The sequence below is a fragment of the Colossoma macropomum genome, unplaced genomic scaffold (genome assembly GCF_904425465.1).
Source record: "Colossoma macropomum unplaced genomic scaffold, Colossoma_macropomum, whole genome shotgun sequence".
NCBI lineage: Eukaryota > Metazoa > Chordata > Actinopteri > Characiformes > Serrasalmidae > Colossoma > Colossoma macropomum.
In genome coordinates, this window is record NW_023494794.1 from 9234546 (window position 1) to 9256520 (window position 21975).

The 21975-nt window shown below is 40.5% G+C and overlaps 1 protein-coding gene across 1 annotated transcript; it reads left to right on the forward strand.

Moving 5' to 3' along the window:
- The first annotated feature begins 3255 nt into the window (after window positions 1-3255).
- Window positions 3256-18958, forward strand: mpzl2b (myelin protein zero-like 2b). The gene is made up of 4 exons (XM_036580106.1): window positions 3256-3465; window positions 10473-10642; window positions 11789-11999; window positions 14712-18958. Exons 1-4 carry the CDS (start codon window positions 3411-3413, stop codon window positions 14876-14878), a joined length of 603 nt encoding a protein of 200 aa, XP_036435999.1. The 5' UTR covers window positions 3256-3410; the 3' UTR covers window positions 14879-18958.
- Window positions 18959-21975: the final 3017 nt, after the last annotated feature.

The following is a 21975-nucleotide window of genomic DNA, read 5'->3' on the forward strand; positions in this document are numbered from 1 at the left end:
TATTATTTATTGTTATTATCAACAATTATTTACTATTAATTAATTTATTACTCATTATTTATTTGTGTGATCATCATTATTATTATTATTGTAATTTATTCATTGTTAATAATACGTATTATTATTTATTAATACTTATAATTATTATAATTATAATTTTTTTTTCTATATAACAATGTGATATTCACTCGTTTAAAAAGCTTCGAACACTCCTGGTCAAATTCAAAATGTTTTCTTAATTTTCTAAGTGAAAATAAGTGAACACACTCTCTACAGGGAACCAATGTAAATCTGTTTATGTTCTAAATGAAAAATAAAATAAAACGTAAAATATCAAATGTGCCATTAAACTTTTTCACGGGTCAAATTTTACTTCTTTATGTAAAAGAAAAAAGACCCACTGAAATAATGAGAGATCAACAACAGCCACAGGCTTCACCCTGACAGTGACCAACCCTCACATTAGCCCACTCCCTGACTCAGAACAGCACAAGCAACACGCACGCATGACTTAAATTAACAAACAACAACATTAAACCATACAAACAGTCCCTTTGTCGGAGGGCGTGTCTACCATGAGCCTTTGCGTGTGCCTGTGTGCATAAGGACGTCTCCAGAGCCAGAGCCAGCCAGAAGTAGTCCCTACAGTAATGTTAATATCTGTAATTTTGAAACTTATTTTCAAAATATTTATTCATCATCTAAACACTTATCATCCTCTGGGGCAATTTAGCATCTCCAGTCCATCTAACTGCACCTCTTTGGACTATGGCAGCAAACTAGAGCCCCCAGAGGAAACCCACAGACATGAAAACACCACATAGAAAGGACCCTGGCTGCCTGGGCAGGGAATTGAATCCAGCCCCTTCTTGCTGTAATGAAACAGCACTAGCCATAGCACCATCAGGCCACCTCTCTCACAAAATAACAAAATATAATTTGCCCAAAGTATTAAATAAGACTGTATGCACTGTGAGAAATAAAGGTTCTATGCAGGTACGTTTGTAAATGTACCTCAAAGGTACAACAGTGGTTTGAAGGTCCATAAGTTTTTTCCAGGTGAAATGTACATATTCGTACCTTTTCATAACCTAAGCTGGGCTTAAGACGGGGTATGAGGAGTCAGTACACCTTAGAAAATATAATTTCAGTGGATTATCGTGCAGTTATGCTCCCTGACTAAAGGTACTGAGATGTACCCTGGAGGGTCCCACCCCAGTGGCAGGAGGGGCACTGCCCCAGTAACAGTTTCGTACCTTTATATCTGCGAGTGTGTAATAATGTGGACTGCTGTGGTTTGTAGTTGTTGGACACATACAGTCAGGTGTAAACAAAGTGCCTTAAATATCTGTTTTAATTTTGCAGCAGAGTCTCTGAGGATTATTGATCCAACCATCCACTTCATTATCAGCTCCTGCCGTGTGCTTCCTCTCACCGGCCTCTTCATGAGCTCCACCGGCCTTATAGGCCTGCCATGCATGTGCACAGTTACAGACCATCTGTTGCTGCATAATTTATCAGCCCCCATCTACCTCATTCATCACAGGCCCGTTTCTGACCACAGGACTGCTGTTGACCAGCTGTGGACCGTTCGGAAGACTGTGTGTAAGGATAAAAGTGTATATAGCTGCTCTAATAAAGGTAGGCAACACTAATGTCCATCCTGTAATATGATTACAGGTGCAGTATGGATTATAATAGACTTTTTGTGTACTTTGGAATGTAATCTGTCGTTCATGCACAGGCAGTAGTTTTATGCATGCTTAGATATTTTGTACGAAGTTCCCTACAGATACTGGCTGGAGGAAAGCAGCGCTACGTAAACTGTAGCTATGCTGTGTAAACTCTAACTGTAAATATTTTGTCAAGTCAGGAAAGGCGCAGTAGAAGCTCTTGGCTTTGAATATTTCTGAGAGTTTCATTTGCTTGGAGAACACAAGCTTTATATGTGTTACATAATTATTATTATTATTATTATTATTATTATTATTATTCGTCATTATGAGTGATGACAAAAAAGGTCAGTTAGGCACTGTCAAACGTCTGAAGAATCAACTAAATCAGCACAATTTATATCTCTCAGCCCAACAGTGGTGGACAGTAATGAAGCAAATGTAATTAGTTTCTGTACTTAAGTAGTTTTTCATGTATCTGTACTTTACTGAAATATTTACATTGTTGGTGACTTTTTACTTTCACTCCACTACATTTCAAAGTCAAATATCTCACTTTTTACTCCACTACATTATGAGAAATACTTCATTCCTTTTGGTTTATGTGTGTATAAAAACGTAACGTGTCAAAACAAAAGAAGTTCAAAGTAAGAACACCAATCAGGGCACAGCGCACTTTGTTTTGAGCTTGTTTTGACCTGCTGGTCATACCGACCCAGTGCAGCACACGGTTCAACGTCAGTGCAGCAGCGTAAAATTTTGGGAGAGTCTATTCAACATAAATGATGAACTAACCTAACTTTGTGTAAATAGACCACAATATAGACATATGTACACATATGCAGTTGTGACTGATGCGTCTTTATTCTGAATTTCTACAAACACCATTTCATTTTATAGTAAATTTGTTTTGGCTAGTTTATGTTTATGAACAGAGACCTACAGATGCAGTTTAGTAAAGGAAAACTCATTTGTGAATCTGAGTTTAAAGTTTTTATTAAACTTAAACTTGTAACTAATCTGCAAATAAATCTTAAACTGAAACTTTGTTTGCTTGCAAAAAGTTATTTCAGATCCACTCAGTTCCACCTAATGGAAACTGTTTACCTTCAATGTTTTGTGTTTATGATAATGTTAATAGACATCAGTGTCAGACTAATTAATCACAATCTATTAAAAGACTGGTTTACCAAGAGTGACACTGGAGTATTCTCACCTAAAATGAGTTAACAAAGCAAGAGTCGTCTTACAAAGATGATAACAGGACATTAGAGTCACAATTGATCTTTTAGTACTTTTACTTAAAAGTACATTTGAAAGCAAAAAAACAAATTTTGTACTTTTCCTTAAGTGGAGGTCTAAAGGGAGGAACTTCTACTTTTACTGGAGTAATATTTTACCTTGGGTATCTCAACTTTAACTCAAGTACATGACCTGTGTACTTCGTCCACCACTGCAGCCCAAGACTGGTTTTCCAAACGCAAAATGATGGGCCAAAAGAAAGCTTGAAACCTGCCAATCTGGCAACACTCCACTCCACCGCTGCGGCGCTGCGCTGCAGTTCCTAGAACCGCCGCTACGCCGTAATATCGCTGTTGCTCGCTTTTTACACCAGCGGACACGGTGTGAGCAGGTTGAGTCGAGCGTCTCTGAACAAACTCGAATAACGAAGATTTTCAGCGTCACATTAAGACTAACAGGGGCTTCTACAGCTTCAGCGGGGACTCAGGATTCCTCATGTGTCGAATATGGATGTACCTGTTCAGTGCTGTAGGTGTGCTGGTCACACCAGGTGAGTGACAACATGGAGCCCAGCTGAGCTGCGCTTCCTCCTCGGAACTACTTTCCTTCCTTGTCACTTTGAATTACAGTGTTTACAGTGCAGGAGAGTTAAAAACCTCAGCCAGAGGCGCGAGACTCAGCCAGGGAGGTTCTAATATAACAATGACAAGCAAATTAGACGCTTTGGCTGTAAATTCTGATACATTTTGACTTCTAATCTACCTACAAAGGACATGTAGCTCCAAAGTTATGTGGTATTTGGTGGAAGGTCTAAATGCTGTGTCTGTGGGTGTTTCTGGCAGTGGCTCTACAACACCAGCCATCTTTGACATCTTTGACATCTTTCCTATCTCTGACATTCCTGAAGCCAGGTTCCCATAAACACCTTGAAGGGTTGTTGAGTTGCAGCGTTTTTCTAATGCCTGTAATAGAAAGTATGTAGAAGTTTATATGGACCGGGATAAAATCTCTGCAGAGTAGAAAACAATGACTGTCCTTTTGAGACAGAAGGGATGGAAACCAGTTACACTGGTTTGGTTCACAAAGAAATGCCCAGGTCAGGATTTCTCAGTCGGCCCTTAAACAGGTTCGGAGTGTGATTTAGTAGAATAGAAAAACTGTAATGTAAATTTTAGGGATTTTAGGGATGGGATGATACACATTTCCTGTCAGTGTCCACAGTTTTGGGTAGTATGGAACCCTGATGGTGACATGGTGGTGTAAATTAAAATAATGCATGGCCACGACTTACACTGGGGAAAAACTAGTATCTTGTCAAGTAAAATTCTGTGAAATCTAGTCGATATGTCCGATACTTCTCCTGTTGATATTGTTCTAAGCTTATTTTAAGATTATTTAACTTATTTCCAAACATTTTTTACTTGTTTTGAGTAACTTTACTAGGTGTAATGATCTCACTATAATTGCAGACAGTTTAGCTTGTTTTAAGAAATGTGCTTGAAACCAGCTAAATGATTTGCCAGTAAAGTGAGATCATTTTACTCAATAAAATAACTTAAAACAGGTAAGAAATGTCAAGAAATGAGCTAAATAATCTTATAATAAGTGCACAACCTTCTCAAAATAAGAAATATTAGATATATTGATTAGATTTAAGATCAATTTACTTGAAAAGATACTATTTTTTTACAGTGTAGTAAGGTGTGGGAACAAGATAAGCCTTGAACAGCTTAATAAGGCACGATCTCATTCCCACGGGATGTCACCAGCAGGGCTCCGTAGGGTAGCCTGTTATCCCAGTATTTTTAAATTGTTTTAAAATGCAGAAAGTGATTTCACCACAGATATTATGTTGACAGACTCACCGTTAAACCTCTTGTATCTTTTTTTACAACAAAAATCAACTACAGTGTCAATAAATCTGAAGATACCATCTTTTGCTCAGATTACTGCTGTGTAAACGTGCAGTCCTGGTGTGTGGTTTGCAGTGGGACATTTACTGCCACTGTGACTGTTTAAAAGATGCTAATTACTCATGGTTATTGAAATTAAGTGTGTTTACATGCATTATTACATCATTTCTTCAGTTATCTGATTAGCACACTCAGATTTCTTAGATCGGAGTAAGGTCTAGAAATCTGATTAAGAAATCTGAGAAAGAGAGCTGGATTTTAGCTCAGTAATCAGATTTCTCACCGCATGTGAACTCTCACTCTGATTTCTTTCGGATTTCTCAGTCTGCGCATGTGTGAAACAGACGATGGATGTTGCGAGATGGTAGCAAAACACTTTTGGAGCGACGCTGAAACCAAACACATGCTTGACGTAAAAAAGGATATGTTCGTATTTTCAGGTAAAGTGGCGCGATGTTTAAAAAAAAAAGCCACGTCATGAAGTTTGAGTTTTACGTTATGTTTACACCACGTCATCTTCTGTGAGTTCATTGGCTGGTTGCAAAGCAGGAATCTGATCATTGTCAGACTCATGTAGACCTGGAGTTTCCCCCATTATCTGATTACTCAAGTGCATGTAAACGCATTAATCAGATTACTGACAAAATCTGATTTTCTGCAGTTCTCGGATTATTAAATGCATGTAAACACACTCAGTATTAAGGCAGAGCTGGGCGATATGGCCAAAAACGTTATCACGATAAACAAAATTCATATCGTTCGATATCGATACATATTGCGATAAATGTCAAACCATGATTTCTTTCACGTTTGAAGGCTGATTTTGCTCCTGGGTGGTTAATTGTGGTTTTAAACTATCACTTATGGTCCGATCATGATAAACACTCACCAAACAGTGGAACATTTCACTAATCTGTCATGGAAGAGTGGGAGAAAGTTTCTGAGCTGTTTTTACCAGCTGGAAAAGCACAGCTGCAATTTTTGTAATAGTCATGATTTAAGAAAGAAAATTATTATTTTAGCTGTCTGGTGTCGAGCGCTCGGCTACCCCGTTACAAATGCTAAACAAGTGGCCAACAACAGAGCAAAACTCTTTAGTTTCTCAACAACGTCAGCTCGGTTCGGTAGGTCACCGCTGTCACTCCTACCACATCCATGTCAGAGCAGATCACAGTATTCAGACACCAGCTAGACGGCTGGGTTTCTCTATGCTACCGTAGTAGTTTAAGGGGTGAAACGCAGTGTATCTGACGCTCGCTGTGTAAAAGCATTATCTGCAGTGTGAATCTCTCACACCAGTCACAGAGTCCTCCTTTTAGGTATGTTTAAACTGAAAGCGGTGATTTTGTGTCTTGTTTGATCTACCGTATCATCAATTCACCGTGTTTTGCCGGAGCGCTGCTTCAAGTTAGCCAGCAGCTAAAAACAGCAAGCCTGGAAAGACAGCGCTCTCCCACTCTCCAATGCCTCACAGCTTCCTCAGTTTACTTTCGAACATGAACCCACTTTTTTATTTCACTTTCGTTGCTCGAGAGTGCACTAACACTAAAATATGGCGGTTTGGCGCTGTAACACGGCGCTGCAGACGTGATTTAACACTGCTGAAGTTGTTAGGAGGCACGGAAAGAGGTGAGTTCACCGTAGGACAGTACAGTTACACCACTGACCTCGTCACTCAGACTCGGTCACAGGAGAACAGATCGCCGATAACATCCACTCAGGGTTAAAGGGCGCAGATTAGGGCTGCCACCTCTGGACAGCCCTGTGGCCACACATTAAAAAATCAGAATTCAGTTAGACTCACTCCTGATGTTTCTTCCAGCTGTGTTTTGTCTTACAGTTTTCTGTTGTCAGGAGTGGTTTGTTCTTCAAAACAAGTGGATAGAAGCAAATTTGGACAAACCTCGGTTTGTCAGTCATACTGGAGATAAGTAGCTGATGTGGTGCTCAACTCTATAAGACACGAATGTTAGTTTCTTCAGTGAGAATTCAGCAGACATTGGGTGGATGGTAGAGGACGAAAGTTTGATAGGCTCTAATGACAGAAACACAGCCATATTTAATTGTGAAGCGCATTTTGTGGATGTTGAGTGGTTTGGATCTTTGGTAATCAATGTCTTGAGTTCTTCATCTTCTTGGACCGAGCAGTAGCAGTTCTTTTTGGGGATTCCTTCCTTGGTCCTTTTTCAGTTCTCCATTTCAGACCAACACTGGGACTTGTGCTAGCTCTCTTTATGATTTGCCAGTTATGGTAAATGACACAGTTGGACAAATGAGGTGGCAAAATGCACCCCCCCCCCACACACACACACACACAATTTGGAAGAACCAACAAATGACGGTTAAAACTGTAGACCTGGACACACAGCCTGAAAACCAGACTGTCTGTGTTGAACAGGGATGAACCCCAGCGCAGATGATCGCATTTATGAATGAAAAGCGCTCATAAGCAAGTATAACTCTCAGTGCTCTGCACTGTAAACAAGCCAGGGCAACCTGAAATTTGAAGGCAACTTCTTTGATTTAGCCCAAGTTGAAGGCCTGACTCAGGTTCCTCGAGATGGTCTAAAAGTCTGCCATTCAGGAAGCATGTAGAAAGCAGTATTTAGAGATCCACCTCAGTGATAGAGGAGTAATCAGGTGTGCTGTTGTTGTTCGGAGCTGAACATGTAGCGGCTTGTTTTTGCAGGTGGATTGAAAAAAGGGCAAAGATGTTTTCACAGACGTTTAACTCTGATAGACTACGTAACATCACAGTGCTGAACTCGTAATGATTACAGCAACAGCATCCAATGATAAATCTTAATTATATTATATTAATGTTGAATACACACACGTAATGTTTTACAACATGTTAATCGTACAGTTATTTGAATTATTAAAGTTTAAAATTGTATGATTATCAGTGAGTTTCCTGTCTTATCTCAGTATTTTATTGGACACTGATGTCCATCTCTGGTAGAGTTCTCATTTCTCAGCAATGAAACTGAAGATTCTAGTAGTTTGTGGTGAAGAGAATCTCTCTGAGGGGTTTGATGTGAAATGCTCAACTCAGAATTGTTCACAGTGGTGGTGATGGGAACCAGACGTCTGAAGAGTTTAATGCCTCGTAAAGCTGCATCACAAAAAAGTTATTAAACAAATTAGTTATGAATACACTGCCTGAAACCTGAGAGAGTTTAATGATAGTTTTGATGTGAACTTTTTGAATCCATGGATGGCAGAGAGGCACATGTAGGGCATTCTAAGGCAAAATAGTCGCAGAAGAAAACTTATTTTCAGATTTTCACCATCATCAACATTACATATAAGCTCTCAGAAGACTCGTGTAGGTTCACTGGTGGTTTTGATAGTAAATAAAATGGCTATATTTGTGTTGTAGTCATGGCGACCCTGGTTCCCATCACCACCACTGTAAAGACAACTGAGTCAGTACGTTTCTCTATAATAAACTGTTTTACATCAAACCACTCTGAATGAATTATGTAGGAAATCGGTGAAGTTAAGGATGAAGGTTCTGAAGTTCTGTAGCTGAATATCAGTCAAAATGTTCAGGTTTTCTACAACATGCACTGTTTTATATAGATCCAAAGATGTAAATGTGGATTAGCAGTTCTAGGAGTGTCTGGTTTAGATATGGAGTCTGAAGACACTTTCAGTACTTCCTCTCTGTTCCTCTGATGAGCTGCGTTCCGTGTCAGGGTGTGAGCTGTTTGTAGTGAAGGAGTGAAGGAGTGACAGGCCTCTGAGTGGTTTCCGTCATCAGTTACGTAAAGATACAGAGAAGACTTTCAAATGTCAGAGATTTTATTCATTCTTTCAGCCTCCCGTCTCTCTCTCTCCATCTCTCTCTCTCTCGCGCTCTCTCTCTCTCTCTCTCTTTCCTCTCCCCCCTCTCCCCCCCTCTTCCCCCCCCTTTACTTCCCCCCTCTCTCTTTCCTTCCCCTTTCTCTCTCTCTTTCTGTCTCTCACTCTCTTTTGCTATTTTTACCTCCTTTCTCTTTCTCTCTCTCTCTCTTTCTATGTCCTTCTCTTTCTCTCTCAATGTCCCTCTCTCACTAGCTCTCTCTGTCCATCTCTCTTGCTCACCCAGTCTGTCTATCTCTCTATCTGCCTCTCTGTTGCTCTCTTTCCCTCTGTCTCTCCATGACTCTCTCTCTCTCTCTCTCACTGTATGTCTCTGTCTCTCTCTTTTCACTCTGTCTTTCTCTCTCTCTCTCTCTGTCTTGCTCTCTCTCTCTTTTCCCCTCTCCCTCTATGTCTCTCTTTATGTCCCTCTTTCTCTTGCTGTCTCTCTCTCTCTCTCTCTCTCTCTCTCTGTCGATGGTTTAAGTCTGTGTTTGTAAAGGCTGGTCAGAGTGAATCACTGTGTGTGTGGAGGGAGGTGGTGTGTCTGAGTGTGTCTCAGTGTGTGTGTGTGTGTGTGTGTGTGTCTGAGTGTGTGTCTGAGTGTGTGTGTGTGTGTGTGTGTGTGTGTGTGTGTGTGTGTTTGTACACATGAGGAGTGTGAATGTTTAGATTAAGGATGTAAATAAAAACTCTTGCTGAGATTGTTCTGGTCTATAAATGACCACTTTGTATCAAATAGTTTTACATGTTTATATGACCATTTTAGCAGTGGACGTCTCAAAGATATGCTGGAACGTTATGTCAGGAATCCAGTCTGACTGGACGTTTTGCTCACGTAGACAGCAGAGATGATACAGAAGTGCAAACGTAAATCTTTTAGCTTTCGTTATTGACACGATTTTAAAGTCACTTTAGCTGCTTTACCAAATAAACAGGCAAACAATAGTATATATATATATATATATGTAAAATCCTATCTGCTAATTCACCCTTTAACCTTTAACTTTGGCGTGTAGACTGCAGGTCACATAGCGCAGGTAACAATCTCGCCTAGCTAGAGAAAGATTTAAGACGAACATTGATAACTTAAGAGATGAATAGACTTATTTGTGTTTATAATCACTCCAGCTGGTTTCCTGATACGTTTAATCTGCAACGAGAAACTGTCAAACACTAAAAAGCCTGTTGCACCATTTAAGGTGGAACAGGAAAATTCAAAGGAAGCTGGTGAATAGGGAGCTGATTTCAGCGTTCCGAAAAACGAATGTGGAGAAACATTTTACAAGAAACTGTTCTATTTTTGGAAAAGTTTCCTGCCGGAGATGTGAGAAAAGCAGCTATAGCTGGGCTAAAGCTTAAAGCAGGGCAAAGCAAGTCTCGTCTCTTCTCTTCTCTTCTCTTCTCTTCTCTTCTCTTCTCTTCTCTTCTCTCTTGTGGCACCACTGGGGATCAAACTCAGCAACTCTTAGGTTGCACCACTCAGGAGCTCCTCCACCTTGAGATTTCTAGCTTCTTATTAATGGTTTGAAGTGTGTGAAGTTGTGCAGGACGAGCTTATCAGAATCACTGTATCCACCCAGATTGGTGTGTATTAAAAACAGTGGCCTGTATTCACAGAGCCTCTCTGTGTGCGAGAGCTGATCCACGATCAGATTCCTCTCCTGCTTACTGTGACGTCACTGACAGGGACAGATCCTAGACCAGCACTGCTGTTCTGGGTAAATACGGGCCATTGATGTCAAATACTTGAACAGTACTGTACGTCTCCTGACTTTCTGGTATCCATGGCGACCAGGTGCTTATCGTGCGGCGGCAATGGAGGTGACCACGCCCAAAGAGGTGACGGCGGTCAACGGGACAAGCGCGCTGCTAAAGTGCACCTTTAAGTCCACCCATCCCGTCTCCGAGAGCTCAGTGGCCGTCACCTGGAGGTTCAGACCCCTCGGCCAGACCGCCGAGGAATCGGTGAGAGAAATAAACATTTTTTTGTGGACTTTTTTTTAAGTACTGGAATCAGATGCCTGATTTTTAATCATTAAAACTGGAATCATTTTCTATCACTTTTTTAGACTTTCTTGTTAGAACAGTGTTAAAGGCGTCCTCAGACGTGAATGTTGTTTATATATTTCTTCTCTTCACCTTCTTACTTTTCTTATTCTTCTGTTCTTTTTTCTTTATTTACCTTTTCTTTATCTGATCTCTCTTCTATTCTCTCTTCTCTCCTCCTTCTCTGTTCTCACCTTCTCTTCTCTTCTCTTCTCTTCTCTTCTCTTCTCTCTCTCTTCCTTCTCTGTTCTCACCTTCTCTTCTCTTCTCTTCTCTTCTCTCTCTCCTCCTTCTCTGTTCTCACCTTCTCTTCTCTTCTCTTCTCTTTTCTTCTCTTCTCTCTCTCCTCCTTCTCTGTTCTCACCTTCTCTTCTCTTCTCTTTTCTTCTCTCTCTCCTCCTTCTCTGTTCTCACCTTCTCTTCTCTTCTCTTCTCTTCTCTTTTCTTCTCTTCTCTCTCTCCTCCTTCTCTGTTCTCACCTTCTCTTCTCTTCTCTTCTCTTCTCTCTCTCCTCCTTCTCTGTTCTCACCTTCTCTTCTCTTCTCTTCTCTTCTCTTCTCTCTCTCCTCCTTCTTTGTTCTCACCTTCTCTTCTCTTCTCTTCTCTTCTCTTCTCTTCTCTTCTCTTCTCTTCTCTTCTCTTCTCCATCTCTCTCCTCCTTCTCTGTTCTCACCCCCTCTTCTCTGCTCTTTTTCTCTCATCCTCGCTTATCTTCTGCTTCTCTTCTCACCTTCTCTTCTCTCTCCTCCTTCTCTCTTCTCACCTCCTCTTCTCTTCTTTTCTCTTCTCTTTTTCTCTCTTCTCCTTCTCTTCTGCTTCTCCTTCTCTTCTCATCTCTTCTCTTCTCTCTTCTTTTTTCTTCTCTTCTCTTCTCCTTCTCTCTTCTCCCCCTTCTCTCTTCTCTTCTCTTCTCTTCTCTCTCCTCCTTCTCTCTTCCCCCCACCTTCTCTCTTCTCTTCTCTTCTCTTCTCTTCTCTTCTCTTCTCTTCTCTTCTCTCTCTCTTCTCTTCTTCTCTCTTCTCCCCTCTTTCTCTCTCTTCTCTTCTCTTCTCTTCCTGTCTGCAGGTGTTCTACTTTCAGGGAAACTCCTACCCTCCTTCTAATGGCCGGTTCAAAGGTCATGTGACATGGTCTGGGAACGTTATGAAGAACGACGCTTCCATCACGTTACAGGACGTCCAGTTCAGTTTTAATGGAACTTACAGCTGCTTTGTGACCAACCCGCCTGACGTCCACAGCTTCACCAGCGAAATCAGCCTCCAGGTCGTCCAATCAGGTGAGACCAGCTTCCTGAACAGAAAAAAAAAAACTAAAAGAATAAAATCACCGTGAAACATAAATCACAACACACTTCCTCTCGTTGAATGATTGGGATGGGAGAGGGAGGTGGAACATGACATTATGGGTTAATATTATTTTGCCCCGCCCACTGGTTCACAGTGATGTGGTGCGTGGAGCAGAGTCATGACACCTCAGTCAATCGGTATTGTAAATTATAAGATATTGTGTGTTCATGTAGCTTAATGTGAATTAACATTGAGAAAAAGGTCAGTTTTGATTTCTGATTGACCTTAAAGACACTTTCAGTCCCTGCCAGACGAGGCTGAGTTTGAGGAACTTCTCTCTTTCCCTCTTTCTCCTTGGTCGGGTCGTCCTCGTGTACAGCAGCGATTATTTTTGTCTCCGGGTGTCCCTGTTACTTCTCGCAGGGCAGATACAGTGTAGATGAAGGTTAAGCAAACAGACTGATCTGCTTTTCTTTTTCCGTCTGGCGCTGATAGATTAGATATTTCTGTCCTTGAGCTGAGGAGCTGGAGGTTTTCACTACATTACAACAGTACTAAACTGTACTGGCTACGTTGCTATTTTAATTTGGTTGCCTACAATTTTTATCGTTTACCATTTTATGAACGTAATTTGAATTTTAATTTTAGCTCTAGAACTTACTGATTACACTTTTACAAACCTGGTTTCTAAGTTTAGTCTGCAGACTTACTGATCACAACTTTGTGAACCTCATTTCTGTTTTAGTTTATTTCCCTAGTCCATGTTTTGTCAGCTTTCTAAATGGAAAAAGGTGAACACGACCTCTACAGGAAACAAATGTAAACATTTTTTTGCAAATGTAGTGCACAGTTTCTGTTTATTTGCTGAATTTTATCAACATAAAAAACTAAATGTGACATAACTTTGTGGCCCAGGCCACATTTTTTGTTTCATTATGGTCAATTCAGCAATTTTAACAGTAATTTTGTGTTAAGTGTGTTCTCTGTAGAGGATGTGTTCACTTATTTTCACTTCAACAAATAAAAATCAACAAATAAAAAAGTAAATAAAATAAAATTTGCCAATAAAGGAAAACAGGAAGCAGAATTATTGAGAAATGTCTTGGGTCTTATGAAAACAATGAAAGGTGCAACTTCTGATTGGTGTTATAACAGCGATAAGTAATGTTTGTTTATTTGTATGTCAGTTGGGAGCTACTGAGTATTGAGAGGAAGCAAGACAGCTAATCAGCTAGTTTGGCTCTGTTTGCGTGCACTTTAATAGCTGCGTTCAACTAATGCAGCCAAATATGCTGGAGCCTATCCCAGCAGCCATTGGGCGGAAGGTGGTAAACACCCTGGACAGGTCACCAGTCCAGCGCAGGGCATAACCTTAAAGCAGCCAAATAAATAAAAAAGTAAAACGTAATGTCTTTTACTTATCACTTTCTGGTATTTATTTGGCTGCTGAACAGGAAATAGTAAACTAAAATAGTGCATTTCCTGAAGAAAATGCAGAGTGATTGCGTGGTTGCAAAGATTGAAAGGCAGTTGCTGTGGTATAAGGGCGTAGCCGGTTTATGAGGAGCCTGACCACTTCCTATTTCCACCGTTATATCAAAAACAGAACTGCAAAGCAACAGAGGGTGCCTGCGAGCGAGTCCTCAATGAATGGGGGGTGAATGGAGCTGAACGGCTAAAAACAAAAAGTTAAAAAGTTTCTGATCACTTACCCAGAACTTTCCTTTAATTTTAGAAAGTAGAAGGAAGTATTTCACTGAAAAAGCAAAGAAAACTCACCTGTATGCTTCCTTTTTTGGGCGTACGGACGTCGTGGACGTACATGGGGCGCTGTTTTAAACTCCTGTAACTCGAGTTTAAAAACTCTTAAAAATATAACAGTGGTGTTAAAATGTTTTATGCTGTTCTGTGTTCAGGAAATGATTGTGTTACTTTACATTAAAAAAAGCATTTATAAACTATGATTTTGCTCAAACGCTCCATCTTAACCCATTCATTCTGGACTCGCTCGGGAGCGCCCTCTAGCGTTTGAGACACCCGGAAGACTTTACAGAGTGTTAATTCTCTTCTCTACAAGTTCTCTGATAAGGGTTGGTTGCTAAGGTGGTGCTAGAAGGTTGCCATTGTATATGGGGTGTTAACTGAGTGGTTGTTAGGGGGTTGTCAGGTGGTTTCTAGCTATTGTTAAAAATGAATAGGAGTCTAGGGGAGGAATGAAGAATGAAAAAACGACACATAGAGGAGTGCAGGTCAGTATGGCTGTGGCTTAAAGTGAATACTGAGTGAGTACATGCAGTTTGGTGGCTGTAGTTCTTGGATGTGGGTGAAAATGAATGGGACTCTACGGGAGGAAGGAGGGATGAAAAACAACAAATAAAGGAGTGTGGGCCAGTATGGCTGTGGATTAGAACTTGGGGACCTGCCCTAAGTGAGTACATGCAGTTTGGTAGCTGTCGGGCGAAGAAATAATAGAGATTTTGTGGGGGCGAAAATGAATGATCCTCTAAGGGAGAAATGAGGGATGAGAAAACAGTGACAAACAGATGAGTGCGGGTCAGAACAACATTGATTGCCTGGCAGACAAAGCAAAATGTGGGTGCTCTTTTATCATGTTCCCACAGATTGTCCAGCGTTTGTGCATTACCCAGTACATACTTTCACCTGCTCTATTTTTGTTCTCTCGTTCTGTCGTTCTCTCTCAGTCAAGCTTTCCGAGATGGGGATCCTGGCAGCAGCTGTGGGCGGAGCCATCCTGCTCGTCCTCCTCATCCTCTCCATCTTCCTCGCCGTGCGATACTGCCAAAGAAAGCGTGAGGACACGGGCGTGGAGCTGGAGAAGACAGAGTTTAAGCAGGAAGGCTGTTATTGAGAGAGAGGCAGAGCTTCGCTTCTTTCCTTCTTATCTGTGTCAGGACGTCCAGAAGGGGGCGTGTTTTTCCACCAAAGCCGTGTGAATCATCTTCCTGAATTCCTTCAAAGACCGATGCTTCTTATGTTGCGGCTCAACAGAAAAATGAAGAGGACGAAACTGTTAATTGGAGATTTGAACTGAAATTAGGGCCAAATCGTTTTTCTCTTTAAATAAAGTTTTAATATTTTTAGATATCTTTGTAAAGCCTGAAGATATATAAAATCATTTGAGATTCTTTAGAAAGAATATTTTTTTAAACTACTGTCTTGTTTTAAATGTTAGCTGCTCTGTGTTTTGATGGATTCCGTACTTGCTGTTGTATGCTTGTTTCCTCACGTTGGTGATGTTTCACTTCAGATAATGTTTCGTTGATTGGGATTCTACCAAGTGCCTTATTACAGTACACATCTGCTTTTTAATGGATCTACACGTACACAAAGCCTTATTATGGCCATTTAGAAACCGCAGTGCTGCATGGTTAGCAGCACGTATGTTTACTAGCATGGGGTTTATGGTGTAATACCACTTGTTAAAGGTTTAAATGCACGATAACCAACCAGGAATGATTTTCCTGTTTCAGATTAAGCCCAGTCCTAGAGAAGAAGTGATTTTAACTGAGCATTCAGTTGTTTCTGGAACAATAAGTGCTCTGGCTTAGAGAGATTAATAAATTAGTTTTGTAGTACAGATTAATCAGGATTAATTTGGATATTCACAGGGGATGCGTCAATATCATTTTTTTCAGACCAAGTATGAGTACATGTTTTTAGTCCTTGGCGCAGTGTACTTTAGCAGTTAAAACGGTAAAATCTAAGTTTACACGAGGTGCATTAGCTAGCTATGCTACATTAGTTGCCTTGGATCGTGTAGCGCTGCAGTGGAAAAGAGCCAGTTTTGTTCCACACCAGAAAAGCACTTCTGTACAGCTGCAAGTAAAGTATGTTTCATAGTTTTGATCTTCATCTGCCTCTTTTAACAACAGTCTCTGTAGCACAGTGACAGCAGCAGTCACATCCGAGGCTAACGCATTGTGGAGTTTTACGTCTTGTTGGAGCGCATTGATTGGCTGGTTGAGCTGTAGCTGAATGTCCTCTAAAACCAGGTATACAGTGAGATTTTTTACTCACTCTGTATGTATAATAGACCATTGTGTACGGACGACTCACAAGTCTGGTCAGTTAAGCAGGTTAAAGTTGGCATATACAGACTTTGGTGAAGTCAGCATGTGTGGGCCAAAATCAGACAGTGTATGCCTGGTGGAAATCTGCCAAGTCTGACTGTTTAAAGGGACCAATGATGGTGTTTCCCACGTTAATATTCCTTAACCACAGTTTTATTGCGAAGCCTGCTAGCTAGCAACAGATAAGAGCAATGAAAGCTTAGAATCCTAGCTAATTATCCAGGACTACCCCACATAGCTGGGAAAACTGATTAGCTAAGATAATAGCATTTGTTCATAGCAACCTAGCAGAAGCCAGCTAAGCTAGCAAGTTAGCTGAAGCACTTGCCTGAGGCAACAGAGCGAGTAAGACATGTAGATGTCTCAGTAGGCATCGCTAGGTAAGAGACTTTGTAACGTGTTAAGAAAATAAATGACAGTTAACGTGACTTTCATACTGCGGCCTTCAGTGTTCTGAGTACTACAGAGCCGATACTGCCAACTGCCAAATAGAGCAGTGCTAACTGTCCCAACTACTTTGCCTAACGAATTTGAACATTTCTGGGTATTTGTTTACCTGTAGACGTGTTTAATTTGCTGAAATCACTTGGAAATCCATTCAGAATCCCTCTGTCTACTCATCGTTCCAGTCTAAAATCACAGCATAAGCCTGTTTGGAACTTTAGCCTGTGAGTCTCGCTAATCGGTGCAAAATTACTCGGTGGGGGTCGAGTTTAGTGCATAGGGCCTGGTGATTTATTGATTTTGCTGAAGATGTCTGGTTAAAGGTTATGGGAAATTCAGAACTGCCCAATTTTCCATCTGTGTTCACACGTTTATGAGAAAACTGAGAGCTCAAATTAGTCACTTTCTGTTGATGTGTATTTTATGTTTATCCGCTTCACTCTTGTGTTTGTGCATGTTGTGCATGGTTGTGTGTACATATGTCTGCTTACTTGTTGTGTATCCATCAGGGAGTCAGTGGAGGTTGTGCATCGATATGGGAATTGTGGGCTGATTCCGATATCCAGTATTTTTCACTTACGCCTCTCCTGTTGCCGGTATATGAACAGTTAGCATTACAAATACTGTAAAATGAAAACGAAATTAGCACAGTAGCCTGGCGCTGCTGTTTCAGAATACAATAAATGCATCATAAGTTGGTTGGAAATATCAGTTAACATCTGTAACATCTGTCTTGTGCTAATATTATTTGACAGTTGACATAGTCCAAGTCTAGATGTAAACCATATTCACAAAAGGGCCCTGAAGGTCTGAATGTGATCCACATTTCAGTTCCTCACTCTCATAATTACAGAACGTACATATAATTTTAATACTAGTAGCTACTGAAAAATAAGCCCAGGTTTCAGGTGGTTAAGGAATCACATGCTATTTACAATAAGCTAAGCAAGTTGACCAACACTTCTACTGTCCACCACACTGACAGGTCTAGATCCTCTGAACAAGAAGCTGACGATCGTTTATATAGCAGTCACACCAACCGTTATCTGGTAATAATTCCTTGACAGAGCTGCTCCTTTTTGTTTGCATAGAGTTTCAAAGTGCAAGCAGGAAGCTGTTAGCGGAGATGTTAACCATAAACCTGTCTAATTGGAACATGTTAGCCCTGGTGCAGACTATAGAATGGCCCAATAAGAAAACGTTAGCAGAAATGCTAACAACTCAAAGCTTTTCAAAGACTCAAGGCCTTGTCTGACACAGCCCTTGTGTAACTTGATTTCCTTCATTTATTTAATTTCCAGGCAAAACAGCCACTGACTAAATTATTCATTTCTCATTTATTTACAAATTACATAGAGGCCTTGGTTTCTTCAGCATTTAGTGGATCCATGTTTAGCACTTATTATAGCTTCCATTCTTTTCAGGAGACTCGCTTTCAGTTTTTCAAAGAAATCCACAGACACGCCTCCAAAGCTCAGTCTTAGAAGTTGGTTTTGCATTTATTGCTTCTCTTGATAGGTCTGTTCCTTTTCTCAGTGAGGTTCTTCTTGAACAGCTACACATCCTTTCAGACCCACAGCGCTGAGTCGTCTTCTCACAGTGGAAGGATGGACAGAAACACCTGTGGATGTTTTCAGATCTGAAGCAGCTTGATTTTCTCCTCTCTCTCAAAGATGAAAGCTTTAGTTGCTGTTTATCTGATGGGGACAGTTTTAGTGTCTACCAGGTCTTGCATGATTACCTTAATTTCTCAGAAATATCTTGTGAAAAATGAATAAGTTGTGCTTAATGGCTGTTTTGGCTGTAAATGAAACCAATGAAGGTTGTGCTCTGACTTTGCACAGCAATGTAAGTACATCTGTATGCAAAAATTGAAAACCCCAGTCAAATAACATGTAAAAATAGGTAAAGACATCCTCTACAGAGAACACACTAAAATAGGGCAGTTTTTATAGCACAATTTCTATTTATCTGCTAAATTTAAGAAATTAACAAAAAGAAATTAAGCATAAAATATAAACCGTGCTGTAACTTTTGCAGAGGCTGCTTTTTAGGTTTTACTGTTTTTTTCCAAATGATAGATTCAAGAAATAAACAGTAATCATGCATTAAAATCAACAAAACAGGGGGTGCCCAAACTTTTGCATACAATTGTATATATCTACACACTCAATCCCACCACACGAATTTAACTGCCCATGTACTTCCACAGCAGGCCTGAGAGAGCCTGTGTCTGTTAAATACTTCCTTCATGTTGTTTTTATATGACAGACTGCCTGTTTATCATTATGCAGTGTATATAAAGAAATATGAACTTTTTAAATTTTATTTTTCTGAAATTTTCTGAGTGCATTTTCTACAAAAATGGTTACAGAATGTATAAATTGCTGTTAATAAAATGAATGAATAATTGAGTAAATTTGTGTAGTGTGTTTTGTGTCTGAATGTGTGAGAAGCTGAATGACGGATTCTGGGTGTATTTTAAATAATATCCAGCCTTTCATGTTGGGCCACTTATGATAAATGTTATGCTTGATGCCAAAGGACACTTTGTACACACAACCTTGCGTTGTTGTGGCTGCAGTTGTTTTCCTTCACTTTTTCCAGCTCATGTCTTCTGATGACGTCCTCATGGTCCCAAACCACATAGTACCAAACTAAACGTCCTACACTATTGAATGGACTTCTGTTGGTGGTGTACTATTTTTGACATACCATTTAGTGTGGTAGTATGAGGTTTTGGACGAAGTCCATGCTCTTTATTTGCTAAAGAGTTGACCTGTGCTTCACGCCACTGTTAGATAATGAAAGTAGAGACCATATATTGTGTTAAATGGCGTCCTCTGGTGACTAGGAGTGTCAAATAAGGCGAGTTAAGCTATTATACTGGCTGTGTGTTACTGATTTACAAATATTCAGGGTAAAGTCTGAGTAAAAAGCCTGACTCCCAATTCAAGTCATGTGCAAAGGTGTGGAAATAGACAAGAAAATAATACAATAACAACTGATAATGTAATTTTATTTAATCTACTGGAAAGAAAAAAACATTAAATGTGGCCTGTGTGGAAGTTACATGTATGATATGATAGTTATATATGTTATATTGTATGTTTTATTTTATTTCAAAATAAAAATTTTTGTTAAATTTTAGAAATAAATAGAAATTGTGTGCTAAAATTTGCAGAAAATGCTATATTTAAATTTGTTCCCTGTGGAAAATGTGTTACCTTATTTATACTTTGAAAAATTAACAGAACGTGTCGTCTGACCAGGGTGTCGAATTTTTGTATATGAATGTATTACTGATACTTTTCAGCGTTCTCAGTTATTAGGAAACAGCCACAGCTTTGTTCATCCTCAAAAATGTCTAAATTTAGTTTGAAACCGATAGAATATTCGCATCATGTATTTGCATCAAAATATTTCTATTTATTATATGTTATTCTTGCTCTTACTATTATTCTGAGTCAAATATTTGCAACATTAGTCATTAGACAGTTTTCAGGCTACAACTACAACACCTTCAGGGCCCAACCATGAATAGAGTGCTTGTGCTTTTTAACCAATTTGACCTACAGTGTTTGTACATTGGGACATTTGGGACATTTCACTTATATGTAATGTTTATAGCTCTACTTTTTATTCCACCACAGTCAGGATACACTCTGTAGTCAAATGTTTTTAGACACTCCACTTACATATGCTAGCAACACCTTCACAACCACCTGGGATACCTTAGCATTGGCCTAGCAACACCTTCGCAACCACCTGGGATACCATAGCATTGCCCTAACAACACCTTCGCAACCACCTGGGATACCTTAGCAACGGCCTAACAACACATTACCAACTACCTGGGATACCGTAGCATTGGCCTAGCAACACCTTTGCAACCACCTGAGATACCATAGCATTGCCCTAGCAACACCTTCGCAACCACCTGGGATACCTTAGCAACGGCCTAACAACTCATTACCAACTACCTGAGATACCATAGCATTGCCCTAACAACACCTTCGCAACCACCAGCGATACATTAGCAACAGCCTAGCCACACATTTCTACGGAGCCCTGCTGGTGACATCCCCTATAAATAAAAATAACGCGTGGCCACGACTTAGTAAGGCATGGGAATGAGATAATTAAGCCTTGGCCACAGCTTAATAAGGCGTTTCCACGCCTTATTAAGTTGTGGCCGTGACTCAATTATCTCGTTCCCATGCCTTACTAAATCATGGCGTCATATTAGGATCTTGTTCCCACACGTTAATACGGTGTGCACATTACGGTGTGGGTATTATTTTTATTTATACGGGATGTCGCCAGCCTTAGCAACCACCTGGGATGCCATAGCATTGGCCTAACATTACCTTAGCAACCACCTAGGATATCATAGAAATGGTCTAGCAACACCTTAGCAGCCACCTGGGATAGCAAAGCAACATCCTAGTAACACCTTAACCACCTGGGATACAACAGCCTAGCAACAGCCTAGCAGCCATCTAACAATCACCCTAACAACAAGCTGGAATACTACTGCAACCTTGCAGCAACACCATAGCCACCACCTGCAATTGCTATTTAAACTCAAGTTATCCAAAACAATCAACAGTGTTCTGCAGCTGCTTTACCTGTTCACGTTATTCATGAACTTCGTCAAGCCAGAGGTTGAGAATAAACTTTCTATTTCTAGATGAAACAGTGATTCCAGACCTTTGAACAGTTCATGCTGCATGTATTTAATATAGCAGAGACAGTTTAATGTATGTTGTGTGTAGCATAACTGTGATGGTGTGTTGTACAGTGATGGATGAGTGAGTTCAGTGAGAGAGGGAGTATTTATATGAATTGACAGGTGCTCAAAGTAATGTGTGTGTGTGTGTGTGTGTGTGTGTGTGTGTGCGCGCACTCACACTGCAGTATATCCGGTAGTGCTGAGGGAGGCTCGTCCCCTGCCAGACACTTTGCTGCACCAGCAGAGGACACCACCGCTGTGCGCGTGTGTGTGTGTGTGGGAGTGTGTGTGTGTGTGTGTGTGTGTGTGTGTGTGTGTGTGTGTGAGTGTGTTGGGGAAAGAAATGCAGCATTGATTGGAACTGATCCAGCAAAGTGGAAAAAAGAGCAGGTCTTCTCAGTGTAGCAGATAGCGAGAGAGAGAGAGAGAGAGAGAGTTTGCTGCAGATGAACTCAGAAGCCCCAAAACTCTGCCTTTAACTGCACCACTGCAGTTCCCCCAACCCCCCCCCACTGCCACACACACCCTCCCTTCCTCATAGTGTCCCAGCAGGACAGCAGGACAGGATGACTAGATTCCACATCCTCAAATTGGGACACAGTGTAGAACACGGGTTACATACTCATACAGTCAGAACAAAACCTTGTATCTCCATTTTTGTCATAGTTGAATGTTTAGTTGTTGTAAGGTTTTGGC